Source organism: Poeciliopsis prolifica, unplaced genomic scaffold (assembly GCF_027474105.1).
Source record: "Poeciliopsis prolifica strain line A6 unplaced genomic scaffold, Auburn_PproV2 SCAFFOLD010, whole genome shotgun sequence".
NCBI classification, from domain to species: Eukaryota; Metazoa; Chordata; class Actinopteri; order Cyprinodontiformes; family Poeciliidae; genus Poeciliopsis; species Poeciliopsis prolifica.
Window position 1 is genome coordinate 6,157,928 of NW_026562385.1, and position 15,418 is coordinate 6,173,345.

The window sequence follows — 15,418 nt, forward strand, 5'->3', positions numbered from 1 at the left end:
TTAAACAACATTGTGAAAAACATATAATTACAAATTTTATGAACACTAAACTGTCAGTCCAAGAGGGCCATCTAGCAGTAAGTATGAAAAGGCTGTATTTCACAGAATATTTGTACCTTTCAGATCTCAGCTGCTGCCATTTACTGCAACCAAAAAAGTCAGATTACAATAAGTCTCAGTTTTGTTAAAAAGTAAGATACTTTGGATTACTTTACATGCTACATAGATTTTTTTTCTAAAAATGGAATGAATGTTCTATTAAAATATATTTTTCTTGGTTTAAACTTTAAAGTAACTTCCCCCATGTGGTCAAATATTTCTTCGCTAATTTAAACACTGAAAAAAGAGAACAGGTGGCACAAGTTCAAAAAAGAGCTAATAAGTAACAAGAAATCAAAATATGTTTATCCAAGTAAATGTGAGGTTTATGAATGTTAATCAGACATGAATTAAGTTTGATTAACTTCATTTGATTACATACAACTAATTAACTCAGTTTTTAAGTTGGAGCACCTTTTTTCGGTGTGGAAAATAAGTCTACTTTCTTCAGTGTGTCAGCCACACACAGCTTAGATGGGAACACATGCATAACGTTGTACTGAATGATAATATTATTAGGGCATTTCTCTGACACCGCCACAAAAAATACAGACAAATACGCAACAGTATTACAGAAGTATGTCATCTGATGAGGTACTGAAACACCCTAGTGCAACATTGTTGTTTTGATTGCGCCGCTTTGAATTTCATCGCATTGTTAGAATAACTCACAATACAGGTGATAGGCAGGGACTGAAGAAAGAAAGAAACACAGACCTACCAGGTATGCTCTAAAAATTATTTAGTCTGTGCTTCAGACTGCAGAGAAGATTTACTGGAATAATTATAGCAAGACAGGACGGTTTCCTGTCAGAGGCGGAGGACAACAACTGTCACTGTGCACACAGAGTGAGGAATAATCACTCAGACTTGCAACTGACCAGGCTGGTTTCATAAAACTCCGTCGAGCTTCTAAGATCGGTGGACACAGAGCCAAGCCGTCTGCCATATCTTTTGGGACGAGCTGAGTGAAAATTTCATGTAAATGGAAGGAGGATGTTTTCTAATTGTTTGTCTCTCCTGTTCTGCTGTTATGTAATAAAATAATATTTGCACATTTATGAACAACTAACTGAAACAAACAAAAAGTTATCTTCTATACATATAGCATTATTGTGTTGCAGCTGCTGTCAAACTGGCCAGTGTCAGTTTGTCACTCATAAGCTGGCGTAATAATAAAACAGGCCCAAAGTTTCAGGCTTTCACGCAGGTGATCTCGACTTCACCTGTGGTCCGGCCACCTTCCCGACGCTCCTGACCTTTGGCTGATGTCTACGTGATCCGACAAACTCTGACATGCAGCCAACGTTTTCCCCCTCAGATTGCAGGATTGTTTACCAGACGAGGCATCGCAGCCGACTGGCCTCACGACTCGAGCGCGCCGAGTGTGTTTCCATGGCAACCACATATAGTATGGAGAAGAGGTGCAAAGAGTGTAAGAGGGGCGAGAGACAATGAAGCTTTAGCTCTGTAATATCTTGTTACTTGGCTCAGTGCTCCCATTATCTGTAGCTGCAGCACGACTGATACATTAAAGTAACAAAATCCTAATTTTTGGAATAGACTTTAAAAGTTGTCTTGGTGTTAATACTACCACTATGGCTACATTCTCAGTTCATTAAGATAATCACCTTTTACAAACTCAGCTTGACAAAAATCTCCACATTACTTACGTTGCTCTCCTGCTGAAAGGTTGCCTGCTACCTCAGTTTCAAGTCTTTTAAAGCCTCAGATAAATTGTCCTCAGTGATAGCCCAGATTTAGCAACAGTCACTTCACTATTATCGCTGACCAGTGTTAAGACCTGGCTCAATGACTGTGAGAAAACCACCCCGCTGGGACGATGATGATTTATTTGGTACATTGAGTCCTTCACATTGCACCAACACAAACTACAAAATCTACTTGTACTTTGTGTTGGTCTGTCTCAGGGTTGACCACTGGTAGGAGGAAGACGACTTCATTTTAAAAATATATATAGATCAATGATTATTTTCTATTTTCTAAGTCTGGAATTTGTTCTCAGATTTTTTTTTTTTTCACATCAGAAATGTTGGGACATGTGTCAGTTTTTTTTATGAAAACTCCTGCTCTATTGAACCAAATTTAAAGAGTAGCTGCACTCAAATGTCCTACTGAGCTTGGATATTTATTCTCCTATTTAGGTTAAATTAACATGAATGCAAAAACAGTGTTTCATAAGAGACAAATAGTTTTGTCTCTGTGCCTTACATTTTCTCCTTATGAAAATAAAACTGTTTGTCAATCTTCATTAACAATCTGTGCTGATATGCAAGACTTGCACATACTTGGAAGACTACTCTTTTCACACCCCTAGCAAATCATCCTAACATAATACAATTAAGTCAAGTTGCTCCATAAAAAAACAATATAGAGTTCAAAGAGTATGAATAATTTGTAAGGCACTGTATACTTCTGCAACTGAAGCTGAAGCTGTGTTCTTGAACTTTTTCTTTTTAAACTACAGGAATGTTTGCAATTAAAAAAAGAAAACATTTCTGAGATTAGGATGCTTTTGGAAATGCATCACAAATAAACTAGTTTGACTCACCACTTGAGGGACAAACGTGATTGTGGGAGAAGGTAGCAAGTGAGAATTTGAGTAGACAACATGAGAGCACTGTTTGCTCAGTGTCATTAAATCCAGCTATGATGCAGCCTGCACCCAGGCAGCTGGAACACTGAGTTCTCATCAGTCCTCAAAGCTGCACAGCATTAAACATGAATTAGAAGCAGCAAATCAAATGCATTAACTTTTTGTCACATACTCAGATTTGCATGCAAACGTAACATTAACTAGATGTTCTTAATCGATACCAGGCAACCTAGATTCAAATCTTCTTTTCTAAATATAGACTACCATTTAAATAAATCAGCAAATACATAATCTCATATGTAAATTTTATTTAGATTGCTAACATAATAAATATACAGGAGCATGTGGAAAAAAACCCAATGAACTATGAATAATAATAATAAAAAATCATGTAAATAAACACTAAAAGCTCAGAAATTGCCAGAGAATCGGTGATGTGACTTTTTATTTACTGTATCAGACATAATACATGATGACCATTTGCACTGTATACTGGTTCTTTTTGGCAATAAATTTGAAACCAGCAAGTAAATATATATGCATTATGGCCAATTTCTTCTTTTTTCTTAACCTTAATTGCCATTCTTAGAAAGACTGCAATTAAACTACGTGGTCTTTGGACTGTCAGCAACATCTTGTGGCAGATAAGGGAAACTACAAAAATCAAGAGGCACTTTTTATGATAATATTGATGGATAATAAAAGTTACATTTTCTGCAATTACAGCTGCGTTTTGGGGGGAGTTTGTAGTCTAAACCTTAACATTTTCCATGTTCTTGGATTTAGGAATGGACTATAACAGAGCCATTGTAACATGCAAGAATGTTATAATCAGAACCATTCCATCCTCGAGCAGATTTTCATCCTGAATTCGTCTGTTTTTGGAATTATATCGGAAATATATTGCGTAAACGCAGTGGTTAAGAAAGGACGTTTTAGAAACGATAAGTTTGGTGAAGTTAATGTTCAGTTTTTGAGCAAATTGGTAAAAATATTCCTGTCAATAGAATTTCTGACATTTTCTTCGAATTACTGATTTAAAAGCACAAAATATTATGAACGAAAATATTGACTTTTAATTAACTTTGCAGCACTTCCTGTCGACGCCGTGACGCGGTTTTAGCTCGGAACCATTTGTGGGGAGTTGTTTCTAGTCGTCCTCTTAAAACGGAACACAATACATCGAGTTGATCCGCACAATGTTGTACCACTTATCAACATGCTCAGTTTAATGTCCTAAAGTTCTGTATAACTCGAGTTATCTTTTGTTACACGTATAGGTGAGTGAGTTGGAACAAAAATAATTCTAATTACGGCAAAGTTAAGGCCAGCTCGCAGGAAATAGCGTCATAAAACCAGGAGGCGCTAATTGTATTAGCATCTGTTGCTAACGGTGAAGCCTTTTTCTTTTTTGCAGGGTCAGGGCTTATAGCATTTTGTGCTGTTATTCATTACTGCTGTATTGTTAAGTTTGATTTAATGTGGATTATAAAATTTGGTAACTTGCTTGTCATATAATAATATTGTTTCTTTTGTAGATTTAGTAGCATTAAGCTTCAATTGGTATTTTTATACCAAATCATTTGGGTCAAGAAAAAGTTACAGTCGCATTGAGACTCTTTTCGTCTAGAAGTAACTATTCCATGCTCATATCAATGTTTTAATTGTTGGTTTTGTGATTTAGTGTGTTGCACTGGACTGAATCAGCTCTTCACAAACCAAGCAGATCACTGACCATGACGTCACTGGTAAGCAATGACTTTTCTTAGAAAACACAAATTTCTTTTTCTTTGTAGCCACTTTCACATATGCACTTCATTCTAAGAACATGTCACAACTCTTAAAGTCTAAGTGAAAAACACTTGAACACATTTCGGCTTGTGCAGCTCCTGAGTTACAGTATGGGACATGGTTTTAGACACATCCCTATTTTACAGGGCGGAAGCAGTTCCTCAACCACAGAGTACACAGTGAGAGTCCCCAAGTAAGTAACAAACAAATGTAGTGAAAGCATGTGTCTGCATAACGTGAGTTATCTTTTAGGGATAACTCGAGTAAGATCTACCTTCATCTATTAATGATTTTCTCTGACCCAGAGAATAATGGAACTGACTGTTGTTTTGTTTTCTTCTCTGTTTTTCCTATAGAAACACCACCAAAAAGTACAACATAATGGCTTTTAATGCAGGGGACAGAGTGAACTGTTCAAGCTGGACACAGGTGAGCTTTCATATCTCTGTAATTGAGTCATTTAAAAAAAACATCTAGAAACCAGAATATGAGAATGATGAGAAATTACAATATACCTCCAATGTGAGTTTGTAATGTCATGCTTTCCTTTCTCTTTCTTCTCAGGCACGTATGGAAAGAGACATGAGTGCTCGGCGCATATATGGGGAGGAGGAGGCACCGGAGAGTGGTGCAGGTAGCGAGTTTGGCAAAAAACAGCGGGAGGAAGCTCGGCGAAAAAAGTTTGGAATTGTCACCCGAGAGTTCAAAGTAGAGGATCAGCCATGGATCCTGAAGGTCAATGGCAAAGCTGGCAAGAGGTTAGAAAACAAGTTACTCTGCTTTAATATTTAAGAAGTTAAAATGCTTAGCGATTTTTCAAAGTGTCTTTTTTTATCTTGATCTTGTCACAATGTATTTTTTCTAAAATGTGAGATTCATTTCTGCACCAATTGTGTATTCCTATTGGAATTTTCTAATGTTTCATAGTTTTCAACCTGTTTTTTGTTTTACTCTTCTTTTTTTTTCATCAGGTTTAAGGGTATAAAGAAAGGTGGAGTTACAGAAAATGCATCCTATTACATTTTTACCCAGTGTCCAGATGGAGCTTTTGAAGCCTTTCCTGTTCATGGGTGGTATAACTTTACACAGCAGGCAAAGCATCGAACGTTAACCGCCGAAGAAGCCGAAGAAGAGTGGGGCAGGTACGTGAATGAGCTAATTGAAATCGAAAGTTAAAAGCATTTTTTTAAAGTACATAAATAGACATATACTTGCATGAAAAACCATGTAAGTTACATGTTTCTCTCCTTTTACAGGCGGAACAAGGTTGTAAACCACTTCAGCATTATGCTTCAGAGACGGCTTCGGGAACAGGAGCGTGGTGATGACGATGAAGACGAAACAGAAAAGGGTGGGAAGAAGAAAAAGAAGGGGGGCCGTAAGGGTGGCGACCTTCTCATTCACGACCTCGATGATGACCTTGAGATGAGCAGTGATGACAGTGACAGCAGCATGGGAGAAGGTAAGGAACTGTGGGATTTCCTCAACTAAACACGTTGTAAACGTTCATATTTATCAATATTCTGTATGTTTAATCAGATTGCTGAACATGTTTCTATTTTTGGGCCCTCTCATGTAACAGATGGAGAAAGCAAGGCAAAGACAAAAAAAGCTACAGGGAAAGGGAAATCAAAGAAGAAGAAGCAAAAGGGCAATGATAAGGAAGCCCTTGAAGACAGTGATGATGGAGATTATGAGGGTCTGGAAGTGGATTATATGTCAGAAGAAAGCAGGTCAGATCACTAAGAATCCCTTTACATAGCATCCCAGCAGCTCTAATCACAAACAAGATGCAGCATTTTCAGCAAATGACACATTTCTAAGATTGCCTCCTGGTGGCAGAAAAAAGCACCAAGGCACTTTTAAATGTTTATTTGGGAAGATGACACATGGCACAAATACAGAACAGACAAGAAACCGCAATTCTAAACTTCGTGATAGCAAAATCTAAATAAAACTAGAAAATGTATGCACAATATGTTATGGATCTATCCTTATCACAAAATCACAGCGATATGCAATATGTAATATAACAAACACTGTTTAAACTCCAATTAATGTTAATTATTGAATGGAGTGCCACGCATTTGGACTATTTATATCTCTAATATCGATAGCAAAGTAAAAAAATTAAATAAATAAATGTCTGGACATTTGTATGGGTTCAACCCATATTAATGTTTTGTCTGGAGAACTGGTCTGAGGCTCTATGGATGACATCTTTCTGTAGAATCAACTACCATCATTGGTTGTTGGGATTAAGTATTTTGGGTTTATTTATTAATTTTTTTTAAATAATTGTTCTAATGTGTTGTTTTCAGCTCAGACGAAGAGCCAACAAATGAAAAGCCAACCAAAGCAGAAGAGCACCCTAAAGGTAACAACTAATGATGGCGACAAGGTCACAAAAAGCCTCAGATAATGGATTCATTTAATACATTTGACATTTGATAATTAAAACTGTGAATGGAAATTAATATTTTTTTTGTTTTTTTACTAAAATAATTAAACGTGTAGGAATTGATGAGGCATCCGAGAGTGAGGAAGATAGTGAAGAGGAGAAACAAAATGAAGAAGCTAAAGAGGAGGAAGAAGATGATGAAGGGAAGAAAACCCCAGTCCAGATGGAAAAGAAGAAGAAAAAAGGTGAAATCCTGCAAAGACTTTTCTTCGAGGTTTTTGTAAGGCAAATATTGACAAATGTTGAGTGACGTTGTATTGTTTGTGTTATAGACAGCAGTGGCGAATCAGACAGCTCTGACGAGAGCGACATTGATGGAGAGACTGCTTCTGCTTTGTTCATGGTAGCTAATGTGTGTGTGTGGCAGAAAAACTGGTTATTAGTTTCCAAATCATTCTCTACCTTTTGATTCATATACTTATATTGAATATTGACATTAATTCATTGACAGTGTGTAAGTTATTGCTGGAAGTATTTGGAGCTATTTTAAGTTTGCAGATGTGAATGTGTGAATTGTTTTATATTTATACTACTGTTACACGTTTACTTTTATCCATATGAAATGTCTCTATAACTTTTCTCCTCACAGAAGAAGCGCACGCCTCCCAAGCGGCCTGGTGGACGCGGGTCTGCAGGCAGCTCCAGGACGGGAAGTCGTCCTGGGACGCCATCCATAGACTCCGCCTCCACCTCCAGTACACTGCGTGCTGCTGCCAGCAAACTAGAGCAAGGTGTGCGCTTGTAAATCAGCAAAAATGTCCAATCAAAATCTGCATTGAAATGAGACACAACTTATATAGATTTGGATGTCTATATTAGTTTGCCTATGATGAAGACCGATTCATTTGTCCTCAGGGAAGAGACAAATTCAGACTGGAGGTACTGACTCACCAGCAGCCAAAAGGCTCAAGTTGGAGCCCAGCAGTCAGAGTCCTGTCCCCTCTGGGAAGAGCACACCTCAACCACCATCAGGCAAATCCACTCCAAGCTCAAGGTATGACCCACTTTTAACACAAAAAAATTGATGTTTGGACAAAGTATAAAAATCACCGACCTAATGCTAAATATCAGGTACTGATAAATTAACTATTAATATTTAATCTTGGATACATTGAAACCAATCACAATTTACAAAAATTGTCCTCACAGTGACGTGCAGCTGACGGAGGACGCTGTGCGCCGCTACCTGATCCGTAAGCCGATGACCACCAAAGACTTGCTGAAGAAGTTCCAGACCAAGCGCACAGGTCTGAGCAGCGAGCAGACGGTCAACGTGCTCGCTCAGATCCTGAAGCGTCTCAATCCAGAGCGCAAGATGGTCAATGACAAAATGCACTTCTACCTCACAGAGTGAGCAGCCAAACAGCAGTAGGAATAATAAAACCATAGTAGAGTTTTTCCTGATCCCCGGAGAAAAGCTGTAACAAATCTTGTGCTCGCTTACACGTGTCACACCGGCTCTTATCGTCTGCTGTGTGAGGAGTAGATTTGCTCAAATATTTTTGTTGAACTTTGTTCATGTAGATGAGCCTGAACTCATGGTAATGTTTTAATAAACAAAATTTTTTCATTTTCAAGAAATTAGAAGTTAATTAAGTCAAGACTTTTTATAATAAAATGTAAACTTAACTGATTTGTGACTGATTCGTCAATATACATTTTCATTTGATTATGTCATATGTCAAATATTTCTACAATACAATATAAAAGAATTAAATGGTTAGAAATATATACAGATGACAGTGATAAAAGTCTACAGCTAGCATTTAAGCATGTCAGATAAATGTGATGTTACGACAGCTGCAAAATATCAGGAATGTAATTAAATAGTATTTCTAGAAAATGATATTATTTGTGTAAACTTTTTATGCAACTATGCTACAATAAAGATGGTCAGATGTACATAACAGAGCCCAAGACACCCCATGTAAATTCCTGAAGATGCTCACATCAGTCCTGCATGTTTTAGTTCACTTTTAAAGTTAATTTATTCATTGTTCAACCAAGTTATTTAAAAAAATAATACAGCTGGATTGAGGTCTTTCAACATTTATTGTTTTAAAACAATTGCATTTTGGAAGTCAATACTGAAAACATATTTTTAAACATTGAGAGTTGTTTCAAAACTTCCAAAAGAGTGTCTGTATTATACAGAAAGAGAAAAGCGCATCAAAATGATGGAATTACATAAATACAATCCAAAACCTTTCCATCAGTTTCATATCAACTTAGTCCAATAAAAGTTCTTTTGGTTTTGATATTTCAATATAATCTAGTGAGAAGATTTTCTTTAACCAGTCTCCCTTATGCTCTTACAGAGACCATGAATGCTTTAGCCTGGAAGGTTACGACAGATAACAGATATCCGGCGCTGCCGCGGCACCTTCTGTCCCTTGAACACCGAGTCTTCGTCTTTAAGGATCTCATGAGTGAAGTCATATCTGGCCTGGTCCCTGTGCAAACAGGACAAGATTAAATGAAAAAGTGTCCTTTAAACTTGGTATGTGGATCTACAGGCGATTTCTAATACAAAAGCCCATTGAACCTCAGAATGTAGAGGGAGCGACGAGTCAGCAGCAGATCCAGCCATTCGTTTGGCTCATTCTCCTTTACTAAACGCATGATGCTGTCAGATAAAAGACTCAAACCCGCAATGGTGCTGCCACAAAACTGAAGACAAGAAGAGAAATGACTATTAAGAGACCAGCTCATGACAAAACATCACAGCAATGTGATCAGAGAGGTAGGTACCTTGACGCTGTCGACGTGGGGCTTGATGTAGCCAGCTTTGTCCAAATCCAGAACGTGCACGGGCCCCAGAAGAGAAGCGCTCCGAGGAAACGCTACAGACCGGACACGGTTCAGGATCTCCTCACATGGCGGAGCCCACCTCAGACGCTCCGTCTCTCTGTAGCCATGAATTGCCTGAACGTGTACAAGGTAGCAGAGCGCAAATGAATTTACAGTAAGAATCAAATAAATACATGCTCTTAAGTCATTTTAAAACTTGATGTGTATGTTTCTTTTTTTCACTGACAAATGGACATCAACAATGAAGGCAGAGTAAAAATGTATGGAGGATACACACATTTCACAGAATATATTTTGAAAAGGTTGGGGGACATAATCATGATTTTGCATAATATCTTTTGAAAAAGCATTGGAAAAATTGCTGATTCAGAACTATATAAATTTGTTGGATTGATGACATGACAAGAAGCACTTATTTATTTACGACATTCATTTTGACACACCAAAGACTTGTCTTCTTGCCACTTGGTTTTTGAGAGGATCAATTCAGTCTATTTGAACAAATAACAAAACGTTTGAGCAGCAGCTTTAAAAAGCTCTAACGGCTACATGAAGTTTTAAATCTGTGTTACTTGTGCAACACTTTTTTCCTTCCACTCAATCTTCCAATAACATTGTGACTAACCCTCTCGTGGAGGGTCTCAACGACTGTCTGCTGGACAACAGTACAATCTGAAGTCTGCTATTCAGTAGCTGTAAGTCACACATAAAATAAATAATAGAAACTCTATGTTTGATAACTCCACATATGATTTATTGCTTGTGCTAAATTACTCTCATGTCCCTGCAATCCCTGTAAGCACGTCTTACATCGTCCCAGTGGTCGAACTCGTAGCGTTTCTTCCTCAGACCTGGCTCCAGCTCCTGCAGCAGGACGGCCTCCTCCTCCTCTGTGATGAAGCCCGGCCTCACCTCCACCTGAGAGCCCACGGTCCGCACCAGCTCCAGGCTGGACCCCACCAGCACCTCATCTCGGAGAGCTGGCAATCCACCGCTGCTTCTGGGGCTCGAGCAGCACCGTCGGCAGAGGTGAACAGCTGGGTTTCGTGTGTGTTTCAGAGTCGTCAGCAACAGTACCATCCTCCGGTACTTCCTCAGTTAGCTAGTTAACCGCGAAGGACAGAACTGTTTACCTTCAGCAGGGCTGTGTGTCGCTTGTCAGGCGGTCGTGTGGGGCGCCATGTTGGAGTCGCAATGCATTGTGGGGTATGTGGTCTTGCAGCAGAAAATCAGCAATAACTGAATGACTCCTACATTTTGCCAAACAGAAGAAGCTACTTCGAGGTTTTCAACGTGGATTTTATGTTCAAAATAAAAAGGGGAATGTGTAGTTAGCGCTATTGTTCAGCAGACACATAGCTCTGCTCTGCAATTCTGCGAGTTTGTATTTTATCGCCATGGTTTTTGATTTTAGGTGAGTATGCTCTAAAATACACCACACACAAAACTTTTAAGTATACGCCTCTCTTGTTGAGGTGTTCAATAAATTGTACCAAATATGACAAGGCTTATAAAAGCATTACGTCTTCTCCCACTTATGCGGTAGTTCTTCTCTATGAACACTAGAGGGAGACAAATACTGGGGTCTGGTTCATTTGGTTCTGTTTAAAAACACGATTAGCTTCTTCAACAGAACTAGAAAGCTACAAGTCTATGGAGGAAAATGTAAATTGACTTTGAAAAAAGCCTGAATAATATGATTACGTAAATGTGCTCATATCTAAATATGATATAGATATTTTGATATCTATATCATCACCCAGCTACAAATAAATTTTTAACGTCATCATGGACACGTTTCCATTTCTCCACACAGGACCTACGTGTTATTGTTTTCAAGGATGTCTTTGTTAAAAGTTGGTTTTCTAAGGATTATGACAAACAATTTTGCTATTTTAATCCAGCCTTTGTATTTTGTGAAAAACAAAACTTCTCTTTGTGAGGCAGTTGAACTGAAGGCAAGAGATTTATCTCTCACTATTCTTAAGATTCAGTCTTCAAGAGTTTTTGAATTTGGAAACCTTAAAATTGTTTTCCTATTTTTGTATAGTTTTTCTGAGATTTGCTCATAAATGTAACGATTGCAACAGTTCACAAAGGGGAGTTTACAAAGGATCAAAGTAATCTTGTTGCACAACTAAACAGTGTTCCAGTATTCACTTTCTTGGATGTTTTAAGCTTTTTTGTTGCTTTAACAAATCAATCATGATCAATAAAATTAAACTTATTCAAATTAAGCATAATTTATTACCAAGAAGTAATATTGCTCATGTGTGAATCTGCCTCGATCAGGCCATCTTCACAAACTGAGTAATTGTGCAAGAACACCAATCAGAGAGGTCACCAGGTCAGGATAACTACACTGAAGGAGCTACAAGCTTCAGCAGCTGAGGTGGGAGAGACTCTACAAAAACTAATATCAAGGGATGTAGGAGACTCTAAACTCCAGTGAAGAAAAAGCTATCTGTTCTGATAAGACTAAAATTAAGCTTTTTGATCATCAAACTAAAAGACATCAGACATTGCACATCCCACAAACACGCCATGCCACCAGCAGCTTCACAGCTTGATGCTGCTGGTGGTAGCAGTATCATGCTGTGGGGGACGCTTTTTTGCAGCAGGGCCCTGGAAGGCATGTATAGATTACATACTTTTAATTAGTTGTCATAATTTTATAGAATTACGTTCTTAGTACATTTTTTGTCAAAAAACTTTGTGATCATGATTTGTAACAGCAATAAAAGGTTAAAATCTCCAAGAGGTTAAATACTTTTTATATTGTATTTCATATGAGTGGAACAAGAAGACAAATGTTAAAAAATAGACTCTTTTTATGAGTTATATTAAGATATTTAACACAAATAATTAACAAAAATGACAGAATACTACTCTATCCCTGATTTTCAGCTTTTGGTTTGAAGTCAGTGATCTATCCCATAAATCTATTCAGCAATAAAATAGTTTTTTTTTTTGTTTTGTTTTGTTTTTTTCTTAAAAGAAGCATGGAAGATGATTGTCAAAACAGAAAAAGGGAGAATATTTTTATTATGGAGATCCAATTGTCATAGTAAAATACAATAACGTATGTAGAATATATATTTTGCTCTTTTATGATTGAACCAGATCTTGAATATCCAAATGCTCCACAGCTTACGAGAATCTGTTAGTTACCCAACTGATCTTCTACATTTCCACCAGTTGACAAACCCTTCTCTCCCAGAACAAACAGCCCCTTCCCAAGTAAAGGCAAAAGGTAAAGGTACTTTTCCTTATATAATAAATATTATTTTTATATTATACTTATAAGTATAAGCCTTGGCGTGAATTTGCCTGTCCGTCTGTTGTTCATGTGGTGTAGACCAAGCTTGCAGAGGTTTGCCTGGAAATCTGCCACTGGGTTGTGGAAGAACGGGTTCAGCAGGGGCGGAGTGCTCCACATACATACAGCCATTGAATTATTCAGCTTTATGAATCATTGAGTCATGCCACTCCTTTCTAGGCCCTCGCCTCAGAGCTGCAGCCTCTCATCCTCAGGTTAGGTGAACATCTGACAGGCAAGAAACAACAACAGAGAATTATGCAAATGGGTTTTACTTCCAGTCTCAATGAACGGGTTGAAACCATCATTTTCAGTGACATGACATTTTATGTTCTCAAATAAAGCAGTTGAAAGTTGGTTCTCCTTTCCTTTTTTTTAAAGAAAGTTATTAAAGGTTAATTAGGTTTCACATCAGGCCGAGCAGAAATGGCCCATTACTTTTTTAAGATTTGAATGCAGTCTGCTTCTTCTCAGTTTTAAGATTTCAAAGAGAAGTTAAAACATCACCTGAAGTTATCCCTACATCATTTTGGAAATATGCCATCAGTAGATACATTGTAATACTGAAAGGACTGGGTGCATCGTAATAAAGTAATTTACAATGCCATTATATAAGGATGAGGGCACTACCAGGAAAAGTGGAGTGAAGTGCAGTGTAGAGAAATGAAACCCATTTATTCCAGAGCCATAAAGAGGTATGGATACTGAGACAATAAACATCTCATCCACCCTACCTTTTTTTTCTGTATTCCAGTACACATTGCCCAGATATCAACAAAATGCTTATCTTTTTTCTATCAGCAACAGGAATTTTGGTGATGGTCTGCATTCTCTTTACACTGCAGTTATAACCCTTCATGTCACATTCGCTTTTCTCATCTATTAACACCTTAAACGAAACACACCCAGTTTACGATCAGCTATATTTTATTCCCTGTAACCTCGAATGCTACTGCTCGTCAAAGGTCCTATAGCCTTAAAGTAAAAAAAAAACACATCAGCTTTGTGGCTGTCTGGTGAAACCCCATATCTCAATTTTTTGTTTAATTTACGTGAAAATCATTACTATTGATCACTGCTCACATGTTTTGGGATGTTTTGGTAACACATTTCTAATGGAAAGCATCAAAAAAGGACATGTTCAATTGTCCAAACAGTAAGAATTTACATTTAGAAGCAATTAGCAACTTTAGAGATACATGGTTTCTGTGTTAACAGTTATGATTTTTATGTATATGTAGAGGTATACAATCACATTTAAAAGGTTGAAATAAATTTAAAAAAATGAGATTATTGACCTCTTTAAAGGATTCATATAGAATTCCAGTTTTACTGACCAGTCAAAGCGCTTCACACTACACAGACATTCACCCATTCACTCTCACAAACACGCTCACATTTATACACCAGTACACAGATTGGTATGCAACTTTGACAAAATCCCTTGCCGAGGGGCACATGACGATTATGCATCGACTGTTAAATTGTTGAGGCACATATTTTTGTGTTTTGATATTGTTTGTGTGTTTTATACGGTGCCCGTCTGGTAACATGGGAAGAAAACAAGAAACTTTTGGCCACGATTTGTTATAATTAAGTCATTCCAATGAAATAAATAATTCTGCCCCTGAGATATTAAGTCTATCTATCTATCTATCTATCTATCTATCTATCTATCTATCTATCTATCTATCTATCTATCTATCTATCTATCTATCTATCTATCTATCTATCTATCTATCTATCTATCTATCTATCTATCTATCTATCTATCTATCTATCTATCTATCTATCTATCTATCTATCTATCTATCTATCTATCTATCTATCTATCTATCTATCTATCTATCTATCTATCTATCTATCTATCAGACAGGCTTAGTAGTTTTAAGGTCTTACTTGTAAAGACATCACAAATTGTGTAGAAACTAATGGGGACTTATAATAAACAAATAACCAAAATAGACGTGTGACAAGAAGAGGCTGGAATTGCACCTACAACCTGAAAAACGACTTCCACTGAGTTAAAACTTTTTTTTATGTCACAATTTGTCTTTCTTTTCTTTTTTTACAAACCTGTCCTCAGTTCATTACAGCTTTTTGCCTTTGACTTCAGTCTACAGGATCCAGACATCCATTATCCATACCCTCTTCTCCTTGTGGGGCCACCTGGGGGCTGGTGCCTGTCTCATTGGGTAAGAGGCAGTGTACATCCTGAACAAGTCCTCAATGCATCGCAGGTTAGTTTCTGGTTATTCCTTCCACCCATTTTAGTATCCTCTGCATTGCTCATTTGTCATTTTAACCATTTTTAGAAGTT

General features: G+C 37.4%; 2 protein-coding genes across 3 annotated transcripts; one reads left to right on the forward strand and one right to left on the reverse strand.

Annotated features, from left to right (window-relative positions):
• The first annotated feature begins 3,885 nt into the window (after window positions 1-3,885).
• Window positions 3,886-8,597, forward strand: gtf2f1 (general transcription factor IIF, polypeptide 1). Of its 2 annotated transcripts, none has more exons than XM_055035245.1 (14): window positions 3,886-3,996; window positions 4,401-4,464; window positions 4,654-4,700; window positions 4,864-4,936; window positions 5,072-5,265; window positions 5,479-5,649; window positions 5,764-5,969; window positions 6,090-6,240; window positions 6,829-6,884; window positions 7,025-7,153; window positions 7,241-7,311; window positions 7,558-7,699; window positions 7,824-7,962; window positions 8,118-8,597. In XM_055035245.1, the coding sequence occupies exons 2-14, from the start codon at window positions 4,453-4,455 to the stop codon at window positions 8,320-8,322; spliced, it is 1,596 nt and encodes a 531-aa protein (XP_054891220.1). In that variant the 5' UTR covers window positions 3,886-3,996; window positions 4,401-4,452; the 3' UTR covers window positions 8,323-8,597. The 2 variants fall into 2 exon arrangements, with proteins under 2 accessions (XP_054891220.1, XP_054891221.1); XM_055035246.1 differs by lacking the exon at window positions 3,886-3,996 and adding an exon at window positions 3,998-4,109.
• A 400-nt stretch (window positions 8,598-8,997) lies between these two features.
• On the reverse strand, window positions 8,998-10,962 carry alkbh7 (alkB homolog 7). Its single transcript, XM_055035248.1, has 4 exons — window positions 10,590-10,962; window positions 9,720-9,893; window positions 9,514-9,638; window positions 8,998-9,421 (listed from the first exon to the last, which is right to left on the reverse strand). Exons 1-4 carry the CDS (start codon window positions 10,857-10,859, stop codon window positions 9,301-9,303), a joined length of 690 nt encoding a protein of 229 aa, XP_054891223.1. The 5' UTR covers window positions 10,860-10,962; the 3' UTR covers window positions 8,998-9,300.
• Between the last annotated feature and the right edge of the window lie 4,456 nt (window positions 10,963-15,418).

Bases quoted from the DNA above. Each gene is read 5' to 3' on its own strand.
- gtf2f1 (XM_055035245.1), top strand. The intron at 5,970-6,089 runs GTAAGGAACTGT...CTCATGTAACAG, and splicing joins TGACAGCAGCATGGGAGAAG to ATGGAGAAAGCAAGGCAAAG. The intron at 6,241-6,828 runs GTCAGATCACTA...TGTTGTTTTCAG, and splicing joins TATATGTCAGAAGAAAGCAG to CTCAGACGAAGAGCCAACAA.
- alkbh7 (XM_055035248.1), bottom strand. From the start codon at position 10,859: ATGGTACTGTTGCTGACGACTCTGAAACACACACGAAACCCAGCTGTT. The intron at 9,894-10,589 runs GTAAGACGTGCT...GTACACGTTCAG, and splicing joins AGTTCGACCACTGGGACGAT to GCAATTCATGGCTACAGAGA. The intron at 9,422-9,513 runs GTTCAATGGGCT...CTGTTTGCACAG, and splicing joins CGCTCCCTCTACATTCTGAG to GGACCAGGCCAGATATGACT.